The sequence below is a fragment of the Giraffa tippelskirchi genome, chromosome 4 (assembly GCF_054371585.1).
Source record: "Giraffa tippelskirchi isolate mGirTip1 chromosome 4, T2T-mGirTip1v1.2.pri, whole genome shotgun sequence".
Taxonomy (NCBI): domain Eukaryota; kingdom Metazoa; phylum Chordata; class Mammalia; order Artiodactyla; family Giraffidae; genus Giraffa; species Giraffa tippelskirchi.
Window position 1 is genome coordinate 98,217,273 of NC_137278.1, and position 21,748 is coordinate 98,239,020.

Below are 21,748 nucleotides of genomic sequence, written 5' to 3' on the forward strand. Positions count from 1 at the left end.
TTGGGAAGGTCCCCTGGAGAAGGGAATGGCTACTCACTCCAGTACTCTTGCCTGGAAAATCCCATGAATAGAGGAACCTGGAGGGCTACAGTCCATGGAATCACAGAGTTGAACACACACACAAAAACATTTGTTGAAAAAAGCATAATTGGTGAACTTACAGGGTGTAAGGAGGACCTGTTTATTTCTCTGTATTTTCATTTCACTTACATGTGTGCATAAGGCTTGAGGAAGAAGAGTTTTCCCTTCTCTGTTGTCTTTGTAAAGATTCTTCTTGTCGCAACAAGGCCAAAGTTTGAAGCCCCAGCTGTATCTGTACCTACTTTTATTTTGTGGTTGTGACCCCTGCCTGAGATCAGTGAGCCTGTTGGTTAAGAGGTCTGGTTCCTGAGGCAGGAGGAAGCCCATGCACTGGGGCTCCTGAGGACACTAGGCCTCCTGCTTCCTCACCATGCGTTGTTCCAGACCTGCCTCTAGGTGCCCTCCATCCCTGCCTCAGGAACAAACCTTGGTTCATCTTTGGATCTTTCCCTCGTGGCTGAGATTTAAACTACAGAAAGATTTAGGGCCTCATGATGGCTGGGCTGTAAGCCATGGAGCAGTTTTGGACCAGGTTTCTGCTTCCTGCAAAGCAGGAGACTCTTCTGTGGGGAGCCCACCTCTCAAGGGCCATCTGTGGGCACTGCTGATGGAGTGCATCTTCTCTACAGCCTTCCCACTTTGGGCAAGAGCTGGCAGCATCTGCAGTGCTGAGCTCTGAGAGTGGGGAGTATGTCTAGATTTAAGCTTTAGAGACACCAGAAGGCATTTAACCTCAACAGCAACAAAACTTCATGTCAGCATTATAAAGAAATTCTCAATGGTGTGTAAAATGAAAAGCAGCACAAATCATCATCAAACCCTTAGAAAATGTGTTAAATGTTGACAGAAGACAGTGAAGAGTTTTTATTTATATAATTTGTGGACCATGTGCATATGAACCTGACTTTTTAGAGTAGTATGGGAAGATTCTTTACCACTGAGCCACCAGCAAAGCCCTAATATGGAAAGAAGGTGTTGTTCTCCCATCCTGGAAAAGGCAAACTGTGTAGAACAGTCTGAGTCAGCTGTAGATGAAGCTGCTGAAGAAATGAATAAAGTGGTGATATGTTACATTTGGTGTTAGTTTAGATGATACAGAATATGAGAATTAAGTGAAATGTGACTTAATGTACAACTTTAGATGTAGTGATGTCTTCTTCATCACTGCTGATATTGATATTATGCCTTCTCTTTTTTCTTTATTAGTTTTGCCAAGTAGTTAATAATTTATTAGTCTACCCACAAAATGGTAATTTTTGACTTCATATATCATCTCTCTTTTATGTGTTTTACTTCATTGATTTCCACTCTTATTTCTATTATTTCTTTTCTTCAACTTTCTTTTGTTTAATTTGCTATTCTTTTTCTAATGACATGGATGCTTAGCTCATTAATTTTCAGGCTTTCTTCTTCTTAAATATGTATATTTACATGTATAAATTTTCCTTTAAGCACAACTTGAACTGTATACCACAAAATTTTAATAGTTAATTTCTTCATTTTGATTCATTTGCAAGTGGTTTTTAATTTTTATTCGGACTTCATCTTTGATCCATGAGTTGCTTACACATGTTGCTCTGTTTATTTGTAGAGAATCTGTTTATCTGATTTCTAGTTTAATTGGGCCAGGACTAGAAAATTCTTCATGTAAAGAATTATGGGGGCTTCCTTGGCTCAGTGGTAAAAAGAATTTGTCTGCCAATGCAGGAGACTTGGCTTTGATGCCTGGTCTGGGAAGATCCCACATGCTACAGAGCAGCTATTGACCCTGTGCTTTAGAGCCTGGGAACCGCAACTAGTGAGCCCACATACCCTAGGGCCCATGCTCTGCAACAAACCACCGCAGTGAGAAGCCTGCACAGCAATGAAGACCCGGCACAGCCAAAGATAAATAAAAATTATTTTTAAAAAAATTATGAACAAAGAAGAGATATGACAAATAGAAAATAACTAGCAAAGTGATAGACTTTAATCATAAAAAATTGCATTTAATATAAATAGTCTAAACACACCAGTTAAAAGACCAAGATTGTCAGATTAAAAAAGCAAGACAAAACTAAACACACAACAGAAATCCAAAATACAGGAAGCAAAATTGACAGAACTAAAGGGGAAAAACAGACAATTCAGTAGTAATAGTTGGGGACTTAGATACCCCACTTTTGATAATGGCATTTGGAAAGAAGTAAACTATCTATTTTTAGATGTTATCTTCTTGTACATACAAAATCCTAAGCAGTCCACTTTTTAAAAATATAGGATGAATGAATTCAGGGAGGTTGTAAGATATCAGATCAATATGTTGTTATTGTTCTGTTGCTAAGTCATGTCTGACTCTTTGCAACCCAATGGACTGTAGAACGCCAGGCTCCTCTGTCCTCAACTATCTCTCAGAGATTGCTCAAATTCATGTCCTTTGAGTCAGTGATGCTACTGAACCATCTCATTTTCTGCCACTTCCTTCTCCATTTGCCTTCCATCTTTCCCAGCATCGGAATTTTCTCTAGTGAGTCACCTCTTCACATCAGTTGGCCAAAGTGTTCGAGCTTCAGCAACAGTCCTTCCAAGTGAATATTCAGGGTTGGTTTCCTTTAGAATTGACTGGTTTGATTTCCTTGCAGTCCAAGTGACTCTCAGGAGTCTTCTCCAGCACCACAATTCTAAAGTATCCATGTTTTGACTCTCTGCCTTCTTTATGGTCCAACTCTCACATGCCTACATGACTACTGGAAAAACCATAGCTTTGACTATACAAACATTTGCTGGCAAAGTGATGTCTCTACTTTTTAACACATGGTCTAGGTTTGTCATAGCGTTCCTTCCAAGGAGCCAGTGTCCTTTAATTTCATGGCTGCAGTCACCATCTGCAGTGATTTTGGAGCCCAAGCAAAGAGAATCTGTTACTGCTTGCATTTTTTCCCCTTCTGTAATATTTGCCATGAAGTGATAGGACTGGATGCCATGATCTTCGTTTTTTTCAATGTTGAGTTGCACACCAGCTTTTCCACTCTCCTCTTCCACATTCATCAAGAAGCTCTTTAGTTCCTCTTCACTTTCTGCCATTACAGTGGTATCATCTGCATGTCTGAGACTGTTGATATTTCTCCCAGAAGTCTTGATTCCAGCTTCTGATTCATCCAGCCCAGCATTTTGTGTGATGTACCCTGCATAGAAGTTAAATAAGCAGGGTGACAGCATACAGCCTGGTTGTACTCCTTTGCCAGTTTTGAACCAGACTATGAACCAGACCGTTGTTCCGTGTCTGGTTCTAACTATTGCTTCTTGAACTGCATACAGGTTTCATCAGGAGACAGGTAAGGTGTACTCCCATCTCTAAGAATTTTCTGCAGTTTGTTGTGACCCACACAGTCAAAGGCTTTAGTGTAATCAGTGAAGCAGAATTATATGTTTTTTTCTGGAATGCTCTTGCTTTCTCCATGATTCAGTGAATATTGGTAATTTGATCTCTGGTTTCTCTGCCTCTTCGAAAGCCAGCTGAAACGTCTGAAAGCTGAAACATCTGAATATTCTCAGTTCCCATACTGTTGAAGCCTAGCTTGAAGGATTTTGAGCATACCCTTGATAGTTTGAACACTGTGGCTCAGTGGTAAAGAATCCTCCTGCCAATGCAGGAGACATGGGTTTACTCTCTGGGTTAGGAAGATCCCCTGGAAATCCAGTGTTCTTGTCTGTGATGTCCTGTGGACAGAGGAGCCTGGCAAGCTACAGTCCATAGGGCCTCAAGAGTCAGACACAACTTAGCAACTAAACATCAGATACAAAAATATTATATTTCTATATACTAACAATGAACAGTCTTAAAATTAAGACAATTTCATTTATAATAGCATCAAAAATAAAGTATTTATACTTATATACAAATTTAACAAAAGTAATATTGTAAACTAAAAATGACAAATCATTATCAAAAGAAATTAAAGAACTAAGTATATAGAATCTGTCCCATACTCGTAAACCAGAAAACACAAATGAGAATGGCAATACTCCTTAAATTGATCTGTGGATTCAACATAGTCCCCATCAAAACCACAACTTACTTTTTTGCAGAAATTGGCAGGCTGGTCTTAAAATTCACATGGAAATAAAAAGGGTCCAGAATAGCCAAACAGTCTCAATGTTTTAAAAGGAGACCAGCATTGGAAGACTGACAGTTCCCAATATCAAAAACTTTCTACAAAGCTTTAGTAATCAAGAACCTGTAACTCTGCAGTGTGGATAAGTGGGGAAGAATTTATATTCCAGAAATAGAACTCTACATGTATTGTAAATTGATTTTGACAGGGGTGCCAAGACCGTTAAATGAAGAAAGAATAATCTTTGCAACAGATGGTGATGCTAAGACAGCTAGATATCCACACGCAAAAGAATTAAGTTGGATCTCTACCTCATACCCTACACAAAAATTAATACAAAGTGTGTCATAGAGCTAAATGTAAATGTAACAAAGCTAAACTATAAAACCTTAGAGGAAAACATTGGAATATATCTCCATTTTGCAGTGGGTTTTGTGCAGTGGTTTCTAAGATACAGCTCCAGAAGTAAAAGTAAAAGTGACAAAAAAATAAAATATACAAATTGGATTACATAGAAATTAAAAACTTTTGTGCTGCAAATGATACCATCAAGAAAATGAAAAGATAGCCCACAGAATGGAAGAAAATATTTGCAAATATCTCCTAAGAAACTTACATCCATCATGTATGAAGAATTCTTACAGCTTCTTAAATTTTACTGTGTGTATAAGTACAGGGTTTCCTCATCTCTCCTTGTTGACATTTCATAATCAAGAATTATTTCTTTTTTTAAATTTTGAATTATGCCCATTTTTTGTCCATATTCTTCAGATATTCCTACACTCTATTTTCCAAATATTTCCACTTCTAGTTATGCCCTACATATCTGTTTTTCTTTTGATTTTTATAGCTCTTGTCTTTTAAAATGTTCTAAATATGTATTCTTTCTTGCTGAATTCTGAGCTAAATTGTCAATCTCATTTTCTCAGCCATGAACAGATTTTTGTCTCCCTATCCAATCTGTTACCTATATACACTATGTTTATTGCTAATATTTTCTCTCGTTTTCTATATAATTACCTCATTTTCCTAGTATCTTGCCACATCTCTCTACGTATACTCCATTATGCTTATTTTTAATTCTTGGTTTAACTTTTCCAGCTTCAGGAATGCACTATTCCACATATAAAGCAATTCTAGCTCTGCCAGCTACTTACAATTTGAGGTTTATACAGATGAAATAAAATTTCAGAAAACATAGGCCAAAATGATTGTATAAGAGGATTTTGTAAAAGTTGTAATTGAATTGGAACATGAGGGTTTTGTTTCACAAAGAGGATAGGCAGGAAAACACAGAGCAGAGACATTGGTAAAGGTGTGGGGGTCGTGAACATGGAGCCAGCCTGACCCAAGTGGTGGAAACATAGGGAGTCACTTGTTGAGGCTGATGCCAGGTGACAGGGACCTTCACAATCCTGAGGTCACAGATTGGGGCAGAGTGAGCAGGCTCGCCCACGCACACTTTCACCACATGCCTGGTTCTGTGCTAGGCAATATGAGGAATACACAATGCGTGTATATCATAACCTTTGTTGTTATAGTACTGATAATCTTGTTGAGGAAGTAAGACAGGTGTCAATTAAATAACTAGAGAGCACTCTGGAAAAAATGTAATTTACATTACATTACAGAATTCTCTTAAGCTATGGAGTTAGAAAGCCTGTACAAACATGATTAGCAACAAAAGTACTTAAAGGACTGCATACTGAGGAGGTTTCACTTTTAAGACAAACTATGCCTTGGATCCTAAGGAGAACATTAAAATAAATCTGTGGATATCAGATCTTGAGTGTGTGCTTTCTACTGTTAGAGCAGGGACCAGAGCCAAAAGACTTGAATTCAAATGAGGTTCCAAGTGTAGCTTTGGGCATGTTATTATGCTTTCTGTGCCTTGGTGTCCTCGCCTGTAAAATGAAGATAATAGCTCCTAACTCATAAGGCAGATCTACTCATTTACCTTTGCCACTAAAGTTCTCCTTCTAAATTGAAGAGCATTTATCAGTGGAATTTGGGGAGAGAAGGAGAAGATTCAGAAGTAGAGAGGCAGGCAGTGTTGCAGGAAGAAAGGGATCTGACCATTTGGTTCCTTGCCTGCTTCCTCCTAGACTGTAAGCTTTATCCGAGTGGAGACTTGCCCCCTTACCTCCCAGTACCTGGCTCAGTGTGGGACATACACTTGGCACTCAGAAATTTTATTTGCTGAATAGCTAATGAATGCATTTTATGTGTAACTTTAGATATAAATCAGTGTAATAAGTAAGTCTGTATATTTGGGTATGTATTTGTCTAATAATTTTGATGATTAATTTTTTAACAACCAGAAATTAACTCTAGCACTGTAAATTGTCTTTGAATATTTGTGACCATTTTCTTTTTGTTTTTACAGACCAGTTGGAATGCCAAAAATGGAAAAAGTTTACTTACATAATCCTAGTTCTGAAGAAACTATTACTTTAGTATCAATATCTGCTACAACATCACATTTTCATGCATCATTTTTTCAAAATAGGGTAAGTTTCTCCACTACATTTGATGTTTCTTTAGTTTGAAAGTGAAATGTCTAGATCTGTTTTATAATTTTATCTTACTGTAACTAAAATCTGGTTTGAGTGTTTCATATTTATTCTGGACTTCAGTTTGCCCCATTTCCTGAAAATTACCACTTCTGCTCTTCAGCACACATTGTTTTTCTTAACATGAAACAGCCTAACAAATCAACTTTGAAACTTAAGCACTCTGAAAAATGTAGCATTCATATCTTCAGTTGGTTTTCTTTTCCTTCCTAATAGTAGGTGAATCCTCAGCACTGTGTTAGTTTTCTTTTTCCGAGTAATAAATCACCAGAAACACCCACTTGTTAGCTTGTGGTTCTGTAAGTCACCTTTCAGTGGGTTCTTTGCTCCAGGTTTAGTAAGTTGTAGTTAAGATGTCAGCTGGGCTGAGTCCTTGACCTGAGACTCAGGGGAAATCCACTCCCGGATTCATTCACATTGTCAGCAGAAGTCGGTTCCTTGTGGTTGTAGGACTGAGGTCCCCATTTCATTGCTGGCTGTTGGCCAGAGACCTTTCTCAGTCCCACTCTCCTTGTCACCATCTTCAACCAGCACTTGTGTGTCACATCTTGCTCATGCTTCAGAAATCTTTGGCTTCCTTTTCCACCACCAGTGGAGAAAACTCTGCTTTCATCATGTCATTGGGTCAAAATCACCTGGTAGTCTCCTTATTTTATTAACTTAGAGTGAGCTGGCTAATAATCTCATTGTATCTGCAGAATCCTTTTTATCAAATAATGCAAATCACAGGTGTGATATCTCCTCATATTCACAGTTACAAAGTGAGGGCAGGAGATTTGGGGGCCTGTTTAGGATTCTATCTACACACGTATCCTCCAAAATTTTACTTATAATCATTTTTATAGATACTATGCAAACTTGTTACTATAAAAAAAACTTTGACAAAAAATTGATCTTAATAAATTTTGAATTTGAGAGAATGCATTAAGCTTTAATACGTAGACTTCCAAAATAATTACCTAAATAGCAAATATCAGAGGAAAGTAAATTAACAAAGTCTACTTTCATCTTCCCGGGGTTTTCCCTGACTCCTTGGAAGAGATATAACTAAATAATTAATTTTTAGCATATAAATTTTCATCAATTATTTCAATTTTTACATTTCTAAAATCCTGTTTCATCACATGTTATCGTTAAGTAGCAACTTCTAGTGTAAAAACAAGGCATATAATCTTGACATTTTTAAAACTGAAAACTATCTTGTAAACAAGGAATGGATAAGTCAGCATATATTGATGATAAAGTTTTAATTTGCTTATTGTACTGATAAGTTTTAATTTGCTTATTCTTTGTTTAAAAGATATTTCCACTATTTTTATGAATGTAGTGATGGTCTCAACAGTTGAACCCCAGTGCTAGGAGAGGCATGTGTGTATATTCATCTACCCTGGGACTCTCATTCTACAGATGAAGACCTGAACCCCAGATGGCTTTGCCTGTCGTCATGCAGTTAGTGACAGGAACCAAGTTGAAGGTCTAGGTGTACTGTTGGCTTCCCCAGGGATTTGTGTCATATGAAGCTACAGTGTGGCTCATATACGTTAGTCTGTGTATGGAGACACACTTAGGTACAGATGGAATCATCCAGCTTTCAGGCGTTGCCAAAGTATAGAGACATATTGGGTTAAAAGGCAAAATAGTAAAGAGTCATGAAAACAGTTTAAAAGTAGTTTACAGCTACACTACAGATTTTATTTTTATCTTGCTAGCTTAATTTGCTAATTCAAGCAATGTTTTGTTGTTTCTAAACATCAAGCTTCATAATTGTTGAAGGCCAGGGTTTTTAAACATTTTAGTGTTCCTGTCACAATACACAGCAGACCAAATAGATAGCAGAGTTACAGATAGATTCTTACCGGGGCCGTGTAGACAGCGCAGACCAAGTGGAATGAGGTGACCTGCAGAGCATGTGGCCCATCCGGAGGGACCAGCCCTCACTCCACTCTAGCCAGTGTGGCCACATGGGAATGTAAGCTCATGCACAGTTAGGATTTTCCAAGAAGAGTCAGAAATAGGGACTTGTATATGATAATCTCCCGATATTTACAAATGATAAATGAAGTCAGTTTTGAAAGACAGTGTAGACCAAAGAAAACAAGTTAAAGGTCACCAATTTGACATTTCTGGACTGGCTCTCCTAGGGACTTATTTCAACACATGAATCTTACGCAAACAAAATAGTCTCTGAAAATTCTTCAAAAGGTAAACTGAATGTGTATGTAGTCAAAGAACAAGTTAAAAGCCAATCTATGTTTTCTCCTGTCAGGAGATGGAATTAAACAATAAAATAATTTATACCTATCAGAATTTACATTTAGGTACTCTAGATTTAGCATGAAAGGAGATAGCCAAAATCTGTGCTGTCTTAAGTTGTTATTTTCTTATTCTTCTTGCTTTTCATCTTTATTCCCTACAGTAAGATACTGACTCCAGAAGCTCAAGAAGTGGAGAGGTGGAATTAACTCTTGAGAAGAGGGAACCTTATTTCTCTTCCACTTAATTTTATGCCTATTATCAGAGCCTTTGGGAAAAATGAAAAGAGTTTCTCATGTCCAAGAGAGCAAGCCCTTTCTATATATTTATCCTAAGTCTAGTTGTCTTGTCATCTTTAGAATTCCTGGTCAGATCATATTTCTTTGAGAATAAAACATTTTCTGTAACTCACTTAAGTTTTTGATTATTAACCAGTATCATACATGCATTAACTAACCAGTAGGAAACACAAAAAAGAGTAGTCATTATTTAAAAGGCCAAGTGTTACATAACCATTTTTTTTTTAACCACACATAAATAATACATCTTACCTGGAAGTCAAGAACAAGGGTAATAAAAGGAATGTGGTTGTGTGACAATTTATTTTTCTATGTATAACTCCTAATAATTATTTGTGGTTATAACTATCTTGATTAACTATAATTGTCTAATTAAAATTACAGAATATTAAAGCTGCAGTTTAGACCTGTTCATCTTCATGGCTAGACTGCATAGTGACCATAAAATACATAATATATGGCTTGTTACAAAGAATACAGATATTTTTAATACTCTGTAATAGTCAAATTTTGATTAACATAAGAATTATAGAAATGGGTCCCTTATTAGTAAGCAAACAAAAAGTATTTTTCCTTTGTTGGATTACCTTTTTGGGTTAATTTGAAGATTAACTAGGATAAACTTTGCTTCAACCCGTGGCTAAAATGAAGTTTTTACTCATTTATTTTAGTATGCTTAATATAATAATCTCTTCTTATGGGTTGAAGGTCATTAATGGCTATTAATGATAATTTTTAATTATATATAAAGACCTGGACATTTTTAGTTCTATTTCAGGTTAAATTCTGATATCCATACATGTTATTGGGAATTGAACAAAATGTGGTAGAGCCAGTAATATGCAAATATTATTATACAGATAATCAGATTTGTATCTGTTTATATGAAATAATATGTTAGTATGTAAAAAAAGCACATTGTAGAATAGAATATGATGCTATTTTTTATAAAATGTAGAAAATCTTCCCTCAAACAGCATTTATCCCCTTAAACAACATCTCTCCAATTTCCCCACCACCTAGAGTCTGGTAAACACCATTCTACTCTCTGCTTTTATAAGTTCTGTGTTTTTAGATTCCACATATAAGTGCTTGTTTTCACTGTCTGTCTCACTTAGCATAATGTCCTTGTGGCCCTCCATATCACAAATGGCAGGATTTTTTTTTGTTATGGGCAAATAATATTCCATTGGATATGAGTATACACCACAACTTCTTTATCGATTCGAGTGTTGCCAGACACTTAAGTTGTTCCCATATCTTAACTATTGTGAATATTGCTGCAGTAAACGTGAAAGTGCATGTATTCTTCAATATCCTGTTTTCATTTCCTTTGGCTTTATACGCAAGTGGGATTATTGGATTATATGGTGATTCTATTTTTAATTTTTTGAGGATCTCTATACCGTTTTCCATGGTGGCTGAAACAATTTACAATCTTACCAACAGTGTGAAAGGACTGCCTTATATTCACATCCTCACCAAGACTTTTCTGTTAATGACAGTTGTGAGCTGATATCTCATTGTGGTTTTGATTTGCATTTCCCTGGTAATCATTGAACATCATTACATGTTTCTGTTGGCCATTTAGATGTCTTCTTTGGAAAAATGGCAGTTTAGTTCCTCAGTGCATTTTTAAATCAGATTGGTTTTTTGTTATTGAGTTGTGTAAGTTCTTTATATATTGTGGGTATTAACCTCTTATCCATTATATGGTTTGCACATATTTTTGTTTATTTATTTTCGGCTCTGCTGGGTCTTTGTTACTGCACATGGGCTTTCTCTAGTTGCAGCAAGTAGGGGCTACTCTCCGGTTGTGGTGCACAGGCCTCTCACTGAGGTGGCTTCTCTTGTTGCAGAGCATAGGCTCTAGAGTGTTCAGTTCAGTTCAGTCCCTCAGTCGTGTCTGACTCCTTGCAACCCCATGAACTGCAGCACGCCAGGCCTCCCTGTCCATCACCAACTCCCGGAGTTTACCCAAACCCATGTCCATGGAGTCAGTGATGCCATCCAGCCATCTCATCCTCTGTCGTCCCCTTCTTCTCCTGCCCTCAATCTTTCCCAGCATCAGGGTCTTTTCCAATGAGTCAGCTCTTCGCATCAGGTGGCCAAAGTATTGGAATTTCAGATTTCAGCATCAGTCCTTCCAATGAACACCCAGGACTGATCTCCTTTAGGATGGACTGGTTGAATCTCCTTGCAGTCCAAGGGACTCAAGAGTCTTCTCCAACACCACAGTTCCAAAGCATCATTCTTTGGCACTAAGCTTTCTTTATAGACCAACTCTCACATCCATACATGACTACTGGAAAAACCATAGCCTTGACTAGATGGACCTTTGTTGGCAAAGTAACGTCTCTGCTTTTTAATATGCTGTCTAGGTTGGTCATAACTCTCCTTCCAAGGAGTAAGTGTCTTTTAATTTCATGGCTGCAATCACCATCTGCAGTGATTTTGGAGCCCAGAAAAATAAAGTCAGCCACTGTTTCCACTGTTTCCCCATCTATCTGCCATGAAGTGATGGGACCGGATGCCATGATCTTAGTTTTCTGAATGTTGAGCTTTAAGCCAACTTTTTCACTCTCCTCTTTCACTTTCATCAAGAGGCTCTTTAGTTCCTCTTCATTTTCTGCCATAAGGGTGGTGTCATCTGCATATCTGAGGTTATTGATATTTCTCCCAGCAATCTTGATTCCAGCTTGTGCTTCCTCCAGCCCAGCATTTCTCATGATGTACTCTGCATATAAGTTAAATAAGTAGGGTGACAATATATAGCCTTGATGTACTCCTTTTCCTGTTTGGAACCAGTCTGTTGTTCCATGTCCAGTTCTAACTGTTGCTTGCTGACCTGCATACAGGTTTCTCAAGAGGCAGGTCAGGTGATCTGGTATTCCCATCTCTTTCAGAATTTTCCACAGTTTATTGTGATCCACACAGTCAAAGGCTTTGGCATAGTCAATAAAGCTAGAGTATTCAGGTTTTGGTAATTTTGGTGCATAGATTCAGTAGTTGCAACTCACAGACTTTAAAGCATGGGCACATAGTTGTGATACCAGAGTTGATTTGCCCCATGGCACGTGGAATCTTTCTGGACCGGGGATTGAACCTGTGTCCCCTGCATTGGCAGGTGGATTCTTAACCACTGGACCACTAGGGAAGTCCAGTTTCCAAATATTTTTTCCCATTCCATAGGTTGCCTTTTCATTTCATTGATAATTTCTTTTACTATGTAGAAGCTTTTTAATGCATTTTCATGCTGATTTTTTGCTTTTGTTCCTTCTGCTTTTGATGTCATATTGTAATCATTGTACAGACCAGTGTCAAGGAGTTTTTTCCCTATGTTCTTCTAGGAGTTTTATTCCTATGTTTTCTTCTAGGAGTTTAGTGGTATGAGGTATATTTTAAATCTTTAATCCATTTTGAGTTACTTTGGAGAATGCTATAAAATAGGGGTCCAATTTTGTTTTTCTGTGTGTGGTTATCCAGTTTTCCTAACACCATTTATTGAAGATACAACCTTTCCCTTTTGAGTATTCCTGGCTCTCATGTCAAATATTAGATAAACAGTATATGCAGGGGTTTATTTCTGGACTCTCTATTTGTTCCACTGGTCTACATGTCTTACTTTTATGCCAGAACCATACTGTTTTAATTTCTTTAGCTTTAAGGTGTGCTTTGAAAGCAGGAAGTATGATGCCTTCAGCTTTGATATTCTTATTATTGTTTTCTGTTTCTGTGCAAATTTTAGGATTGTTTATCTATTTCTGTTTAAAATGCCATTGGTTTTGATAAAGATTGCAGTGAATCTGTAGATGGGTTTGCTTAGTGTGGAAAGTTTAAAAATACTGACTTTTCTGAGCCACAAACGAAGGTTATCTTCCCATTTGTTTGTCTCTTACAGTCTCTTTTATCAGGTCCTACAGTTTCCATCATACAGATCTTTCACTTCCTTGGATAAATTTATTACTAAGTATTGTTCTTGATACTACTGAGAATAGAAAAGTTTTTTTTCTTCTTCAGATGTTTCATTATTGGTGTATAGCCTACACACCAGTATACCAGTACATTGGTTTCTATGTATTGATTTTATCTCCTGCATCTTTACAGAATTTGTTGGTTAGTTGTAGTAGTTTTTTGATTGAGTCTTCAGGATGTTCTCTATGTAATGTCGTATCATCTGCAAATAACAACTTTTTCTCTTATTTTCCACTTCTGATACCTTTTATTCATTGTCTTGCCTTAATTGCTTTAACTTAGGCCTTCCAGTACTGTGTTGAATAAGACTAAGAGTGGGCACCCTTGTCTTGTTTCTGATCTTAAAGAAAAACTTTCAAATTTTCATCACTGAGTGTGATGTTAGCTTTGGGTATTTGTATATGGTCTTTATTATATCAGGGTATGCTTCTTCTGTACTCAGTTGATGGTTTTTATCATGAAGAGATATATTTCGTCAAGCGCTTTTTTGTTGTGTGGCTGCATTTACTTTGCTAATAATTTTTGAGAATTTCTACATCTATATTCATCGGGGATATTGTTTATAGTTTTCTTGTAGTGTCCTTGTCTGGCTTTGGTATCAAGGTAATGCTGGCCTCATAAAATGAGTTTGGAAATGTTCCCTTTTCTTAATTTTTGAAGAATTTGAGAAAGACTGGCATCAATTCTTCTTTAAGTATTTGATAGAATTCACCAGAGAAGCCACCTGGTCCTGGAGTTTTCTGTTTGGGGAGGTTTTTGATTACTTATTCGATTTCCTTACTTATTATTGGTCTATTGAGATTTTCTATTTCTTCCTGATTCAGTCTTGGTAGGTTGTATGTTTCTAGGAATTAATCTACCAGGGTGCTCTCCTCTCTTCCTCCCATCCCAGGAGAGGTCACTGTCTCATGTGGTGTTGCCTTAGCATGGGTTGGGGAAAATTCCTCTTACTATCTCCACTACAACCAGATTCTTTTTTTTTTTTTTGCTTCCAGTGGCATGCTGAAATGCCTCCTTGGGAAAGGTAGACTCTGCAGGTTATCTCTTGTCCAGTGGTGTCTTCCCAGGTCAGCACTCTGCAGGTCCTTTCCCAGCTGCAACTAGACGGGATGGGTAGGTTCATTGGTTCCGCAGCCTCTGCAGAAGTCTGTTCGCCTGTTTCCAGATACACAGGTGGGCAAGATGGCTCCCACGTCTTCAGGTGTATGTCACCGGATCCCACAAGTCCCACAGAGGCACTTCTGCTGTGGATGGATATCTAATACGTTATTTTAAAGAGAACAAAAGGGAGAAATGTCTTACACCACCAGTTTTAAATAGCAGGGTCAGGGAAGGCTTCATTCAGAAGGTGACAATTGAAGACTGAAGGAGATGTATGCAGGGAAGTGGAATATATGGAAGACATTTCATACAGAGGGCTCAGGAAGTAAAGTCTCTGATATGAAAGCATGACTAGTGTGCAAAGAGGACAGTGTGGCTAGACCAGAGTGAGCAAGGGTGAGAGGAGAAGTAAAGGGGTTGTGATAGGGGACAGACTGTGAAGGGCCTTGTAAGCTGTAATAAGGATTTGGGCTCTGATCTTGAATGACATGGGACGCTATCACAGGTTTTGAGTGGAGGAATGAACGATAGCTTTATGTTTTATGAGGATCACTGTTTATCAGAAATAGACTCAAGAAGGGCAAGGGGAGAATAAAGGACACTAGTTATCTTGGCTGTTGCAGAATATCAGGGTTATTATTAGTTTTGGATTATTATTAGATTATTATTATAATAAACTAATATCAGAATATCAAGATTGCTCTAAGCAGAGAGAAGAAATGAAGAAAGCTGTCAGATTTGGGATGTATTTTGAAGACAGCAGCAGGATTTTCTGAGGTGGGATTGAGAGGAAGAGAAGTGTCAAGAGTGACTCCAGAGATTCTGTCTTGAGCAGCTGGGAGGACAGAGTTGCCATCAACTGAGATGCAAAGGCTGAGAGTAGAGCAGGTTTCAAGAGTGTAGTCAGTAGTTCAGTTTTGAATGGATTAGATTTGGCGTATCTCCTAGACACCCAGGTGGATGTGCCAAGTAAGCAATTGGTATTTAAGTTTGGTGTGTGAGGGAAAGGACTAGGCTTAAAATAGAAGTGTAGGCAACATTGTAAATCAACTATACTTCAATTAAAAAATTAATTAAAACAAAAGTAGCTTAACGGTGACCCCCCTCTTCCCCCGCGCAGCCACTGCTCTCAAAGGCAAAGGAGAAGCATTCACCGAAGGAGGGAGGACTATTCAGAGACTTTCATTTGTTGGTTTGTTTTCACATTCTGGTTTGAGTTTTTCCAATTAAAATAAAATCGAGAAATCTGAAAAAAAAAAGAAGTGTAGGAGTCACCAGTAAAGATGTGAAGCCCCGACCTAGGTGAGATCACCAAGGGAGCAGGTGGTCAGGGACTGATATGGTACAAAGATGAAAAACTTCACTGCAAATAATTTGAAACCGAAGTTAGCACGCCTTGTGCTGCCTTCCTTACCTTTTCCTACTGTTTTCTTTTTTCTTTAGTCAAACTAAATTTATTTTAAAGTTTGCAGCAAAGGGAACAAAAAGATAAATTGCCGCAAAGCTGATGAATTTTTACAGGAAGATTACATTCCTGAACCTGAGTTTATTGTTTTGTTTCATCACCGTTTTGTTACATCCTTGAGTGTCTTTTGGAAATAGATTTTCCCTGTTATTTAGAAGACGAAAAAAAAGAAAATAATTGTTCTACGTGTTTCTTGAGGGATCTTTTTTTTTCTTTAGTTGAAGGATAATTGGTTTACAATATTGTGTTGGTTTCTGCCATATATCATCCTAAATCAGCCATAGATATACATATGTCCCCTCTCTCCTGAACCTCCCTCCCACCTTCCACCCCATCCCACCCCTCTGGGTTGTCTCAGAGTAGCAGGTTTGAGCACCCTACATCATACAGGAAATTCCCACTGGCTGTCTGTCTTACATATGGTAGTGTGTATGTTTCACTGCTATTCGCTCAATTCATCCCTCCCTCTCCTTCCCCCGTTGTGTCCAGTTTTCAAGTCTTTAAGTAATAAAGAGTTGATTGGATATTGGGAACTGTCAGAGAACCTGTACTCTTGTAGCCAGGCTCCTTTTCCCCCCAGGGTATAAATGACATCGTGAAGTAAAAAATTCATCTTCCTTTTTACTCTTGGTCATTCTATCTGGGGTTTTGTCAGTTTTGCAGACCTTTTTGAAGCATCAGCTTTCAGTTTTCCTGATTTTTCCATTTTCTATTCCATTATTTTCAGCTCTTGTCTGTTTTAGTCTTCTTTTTGCTTATTTTGGGTTTAATTTATTCTTTTCCTAGTTTTTCAAGGCGGAAACATAGATTATTGCTTTGAGACATTTCACGATAAGCGTGTAATGCTGTAATTTTCCCTCCAAGTATTTCCTTTAGCTCAGCTCACAAATTTTGATATGCTGTGTTTTCATTTCCAGTTGACTTTGAATGTTTTAAAATTTCCTTTGTGACAACTACTTTAACCGGTGGGTTATTTTGAAGTGTATTGTTTCATTTTGAACTGTTTAGGGGTTTACCGTATATCTTCCTATTACTGACTTTTGGCTCAAGTGTGACCTTCGTCCAGCATCTACAAACTCCAGAGCTTCTATGTACCGTGTCATGTAGCCCACACTCAACGTTCAGCAATGCATAAAAAATTTACCTGAATTCATTTTACTGTCTTGAATGCTAACCTCATCTTCTTCCCATTATCTGCCTTACTCATGTTCCCATCTCTTCTTGAAGGTGTTTGTCTTTCCTTAAATTGGGGGCTGGTTGATACACAAGAAAGGTTACCATTTTTCAGATGATTTTTGTTTTTTATAATACAAGAAAAATGCTCTTTCCAGCTTTCTACATCCAAAGCTGAAGACAGAAGTCTCAGTGCCATAGATTTTAAGCTATAATTTATAATTTAAGCTATAATTTAAGCTATAATTTGGGGAGCATTTAGAGTTCTAGCTACAGAGGCAGAATGAGAGAAGTTAAGGACTTTGCATATTAAAATGCATTCTAAGGCTTCATTGCATGCAGAACTGCATTCACAGTCTCAGAGACTTCATGAAGCAGCCCTATTGTTCTGCTGTAATAAAATTTTTATTTGCAAACCACAGTGACATTCTCAGTTTGCTCAAGGTCAGAAGAGGGGTCTCCTCTCCCTTCTTTTATAATGTAAGTTGCTGGCACATTTTGTGCCTTGTGTGAATGGGTGACAGAGGTCAAAGGGTTGAGGCTGGGCTTGTTTACTTATTAGAATAGTACAAGTGGCTGCTTAGTAGTAGAGTAGAACATCTATATAAAAAGCTCAGCTTCAGCTCATCTCCTCGATTGTCTGATGTTGAAAGAGCCTGTAATTAGGCACTTCATTCCAGCCTGGTGATTACTGAATGAACAGAATCCAAGGGAACCATCTGTTGTACAGGGTTTTAGAATTGTGATTGACAAAGATATGTGAAAGCCGATATGAAGACATCTTTTTTTTTTTCCATTGCAAAATAGTGTGGCTAATTTAAAACATAAACCTTTGGGAGGAAAAAGCTAGTTTATGGAAATGATTCTAAGATGTTCTAGAGAACTTTAGCTGTCTACTTATAGTCACTATGATCTGATACTTTTTTTTTTTTTTTACTAATTTAACTTACTACTTTTCTTTTTCAGAAAATTCTTCCAGGAGGAAATACATCATTTGATGTAGTTTTTCTTGCAAGAGTAGTGGGAAATGTAGAAAATACTTTATTTATTAATACATCTAATCATGGGGTATTCACTTACCAGGTAAGAATCAGAATGAAATCTTTATTATTTGTAAAATACAGTTTTCATCTTCATCCTATCATATGGCATCTTGGGAACTCTTTTCAAAAACTCATGATCAGGGAAAATGTAAGAGTTTAGAGTTGGAGCATTTTTTTTTTTTTTTTTTTTACTGGAAACGGTTTTTAATCATAATTAAATACACTGATTTAGTCATAATTAAGATCGGGCTTCCAGTCTCCCCCAGGCTTCCTGGGGCTCAGCTGCCCAGAGCCCCTCCCGGGGTGCATAGTTGGAGCATTTTTATACTTTACAACTGCATTTGTGAATGTCCCTATTCAAATCAGACTGAACAAATGATCTTTAAAAGCTACCGCTAAAGTGTTAATGTAAGATTGGTTGGCAGAAGAACAGTTAAAAATATTTTCACAGTGCCTCTAGATTTTTTAAAATTTTTACTTTTTGCACACTTACGAAGTGATAATAGTTTCAAGATTAAAAGATATGTGCCTGTTTTTCTTTGGTAATTATATTGTTTAAATTTTTCATGTTCCCTGGTGGCTCAACTGGTAAAGAAACTGTCTGCAATGCAGGAGACCCAGGTTCAATCCCTGGGTCAGGAAGATCCCCTGGAGAAAGAAATGGCAACCCACTCCAGTGTTCTTGCTTGGGAAATCCCATGGGCAGAGGACCCTGTCGGGCTACAGTCCATGGAGTCTCAAAGAGACATGACTGAGCAACTAACACTTTGTATGTACAATCATTGTTTGGGTTATTAAAGAAAGTTAGTGTTTTTTGAATCAGAATTTTTTATGTAGCAAGATTACAAAGAAATAATTTATTTGGCACTGCACTTCTGCCTGCATTACAGATACTGTCCTTCTCATTTTTTTAGATGAGGAAGGTGAAGTTTAGAAAGGGTAAACAATTATGCTTATGCTACCTGTAAGTTGTTGAGCAGGGATTCAAATCCATGTCTTTATAGCTACAAAGACCATCCTGTTAACCACTGAGATGTACTGCCCATGGAACTCAAATCCTTCCTTAGCTAATCTCTTACTTTACAGTTTTTATGCTTGTTTTTGAATGTTTCTTCTCAGCTACCCAGAACGGTTCATGTATTTTGTAAATTATTTGTAAATTTTGGAAATCACTGTCAGAGTAAACATTCATATTAGTCAGACATCATATCTTATGCTTATTTATGGTGAATAAGTCTTTAATAGTCATTTGGTAGGCATTCAGTAAACTTTGGAAGCCGGTATAGATGAATGACTTTGACATGCTATACAGAGCACTTGGCATTTACTTGTTAATGAAAAGACCTCCATGAGACTAGAAAGACCTGTGCCCTCCAGAGGCACCCCCAACTGACCATGGGCAACCTGTGGTCGTGGTCAGGTTGTTCTCAAGGTGCACCTCACTGCCATCCATCTTCACCTCCCCACACCTAGTCTTTCACCATGTCTTGCTCTTAAATGTCTCTCTCCTCTTCAGCACCACTGCTCTCTCCCAGGCCGTCTGTCCCTACCTTTCCCTGGGTGACACAGAGCCTCCTGACTATCTTTCCTCTCCTACACAGCCCCTGCCACAGTCCATTGTTCATGCTGTAGCCAGGATGATCTTCTCTGAACATAAACCACATCCAGTCAGCCCCTCATGTAAATCTTTATGCTTTGACACTGCTCTTAGAGCAAAATGCACACTTCTGACCAAAGCCAGCAAGGCTCTAAGGATCTGACTCCCATATTAGCTCTCCCATCTCATCCCATTCGACCATGGTTCTCATCTTTTTCTTTGTCTTCCAACAAGCCAGGCCTTTTCCTGCCTCCAGCCCTTTGCCTCTACACTTCCCCTTGCTGAAGAGTCACTGTGGCTTCTTCTCGTCTTTCAGGTGACATCAGCTCACGTCACCTCCCCTGGCCACCCTCTCTTAAAGAATTTTCCCATCCTCACTCCAACTAGCTGCTCTACATCACATTACCCATTTTTTTTAAAACCTTTTTATTGTTATCTGCCCCTCATACTAGAATTTAAGTTTCATAAGGACAGGCACATTATGCATCTTGTTCACCGTTGAATTATTCACAACTGTACATGCTTGTGCCTAGCACATCATAGGCACTTATTAAATGTTTGTCATTTGAGTGACTGGCTCACCCTGTTTGGTCAACCCACAATCCCATGTAGGAGTGACCTGGGACTGGGCTTGGTCGTTAAGAGATTGTCTGGGCCCTAGAGCCATCTTCAGGTGATTGAAACAGGGAAATCTTTTGATTCTGTTTTTCTTCTTTTGTCTCTCCCATGACTTCATGAAGGACTGCTAGCATTTTAATTTCTAATATATTTTAGAAATCATTCCAAATATATACGTGTGTTATTTAGAGATATGTATATAAATATGAATATATATATTCTTGAGATATATGTGTATCTCAAATCAACTGATCAAACAAGTACAGAAACTACATGTGTGTTCCTTTTAAAAAGAATTAAGATTTTGCCATAAGTAAACTCACCAGTTTTCCCTAAATCAGTCAGTTGTAACTATACAAGTAAAACTGAAAAAGCTACTCAGATTGCTTTTTTTTTTTCTACTTGGAAACAGGTATTTGGTGTTGGAGTTCCAAATCCATACCGATTGAGGCCATTCCTTGGGGCCAGAGTCCCTGTGAATAGCAGTTTCTCACCTATAATAAACATACACAATCCTCACAGTGAGCCTTTACAGGTGAGTTTATGGCAGTGATTTTTTAACGTGTTTCACTTCAGTGGAAATTAATGCTTAGCGTGAAATCTCAGTCTTTTACAGTTTTTAGACTATCTAAAACGGGGTTCTAAAATATATACCAGTAAGTAGTACTGAAGCAAGATATTCTTTTAATGCTGCTTGTAGTCTGAACCTGAGGTTATATCAGTCTGGTTATTGAATTTTTGGAACCATTTTTAAAATGACTGGTTTCTCTGGTGTTAGTTTTAAGTGGCTGTACATTTAATTTAAGGAGAGTTTTCATCTATAGGAGGCCCCTACTTTTCTTGCTTGAGCTCCTTCTGGCCCAGTTTAAAATTTTAAATCCACTATTTGTATTTATTTCTAGTAATATGAAATTTTTGGTGATGGCAGCCTGGAAATTAAAATCCAAGGAAAGGATAATATAGAACCATTGATTAAAAGCCAACTTATTTTTTTATTTTTAAAAATCCAACTCCTTATCTTACCCAGTCTTTTAGTAATCATTATTTCCACCTTTGAAATCCCTCCTCACTCATCCCTTGTCTCTAACACGGTAGGAGTGGCTGGTGTCACTCCTTCAGATATTTCCTCAGATTCCCCACCTCAGGTCCCCAGTGACTTCCAGCCATGGACATTTGTTGCCATTGTAGCTTCTAGCTGTGTTGTCTGTGTGGAAGGACATATGGATACTTTCCAGAATAATGTTCACTCCCAGGGCCCATGGAGTTCTTCAGGACCAACATTGAAGAACTGAGCAGTAGCTTGAAAATGGCAGGTGGAGGATAAACACTTGGTGTTGTGAAGTGGGTTTTGTCATCCTAGCACCCCCTGGTAGAAAGGCTCATAAACGGTGAAGAGGAAAACAAGGAAGAATACAACGAGATATTCAGACCTGGGTTTGTGAAATGCCTGGGAATTATATGCTGAGGTAGCAAGAA

The 21,748-nt window shown here is 37.9% G+C and overlaps 1 protein-coding gene and 1 long non-coding RNA gene across 7 annotated transcripts in view; one reads left to right on the forward strand and one right to left on the reverse strand.

Annotated features, from left to right (window-relative positions):
* The window catches only part of TMEM131 (transmembrane protein 131), a 180,791-nt gene that overhangs the window by 84,888 nt on the left and 74,155 nt on the right, over nt 1–21,748 (forward strand). For all 6 annotated transcript variants that reach the window (XM_081484467.1, XM_081484470.1, XM_081484471.1 and 3 more), the window contains exons 5-7: nt 6,562–6,685; nt 17,981–18,097; nt 20,685–20,807. In XM_081484467.1, coding sequence (XP_081340593.1) covers nt 6,562–6,685; nt 17,981–18,097; nt 20,685–20,807 — 364 coding nt within the window. The remainder of the gene's footprint in view (nt 1–6,561; nt 6,686–17,980; nt 18,098–20,684; nt 20,808–21,748) is intronic.
* On the reverse strand, nt 18,234–19,847 carry LOC145503915 (uncharacterized). Its single transcript, XR_014051905.1, has 2 exons — nt 19,655–19,847; nt 18,234–19,567 (listed from the first exon to the last, which is right to left on the reverse strand). It is a non-coding gene; the product is annotated as an uncharacterized LOC145503915 (long non-coding RNA).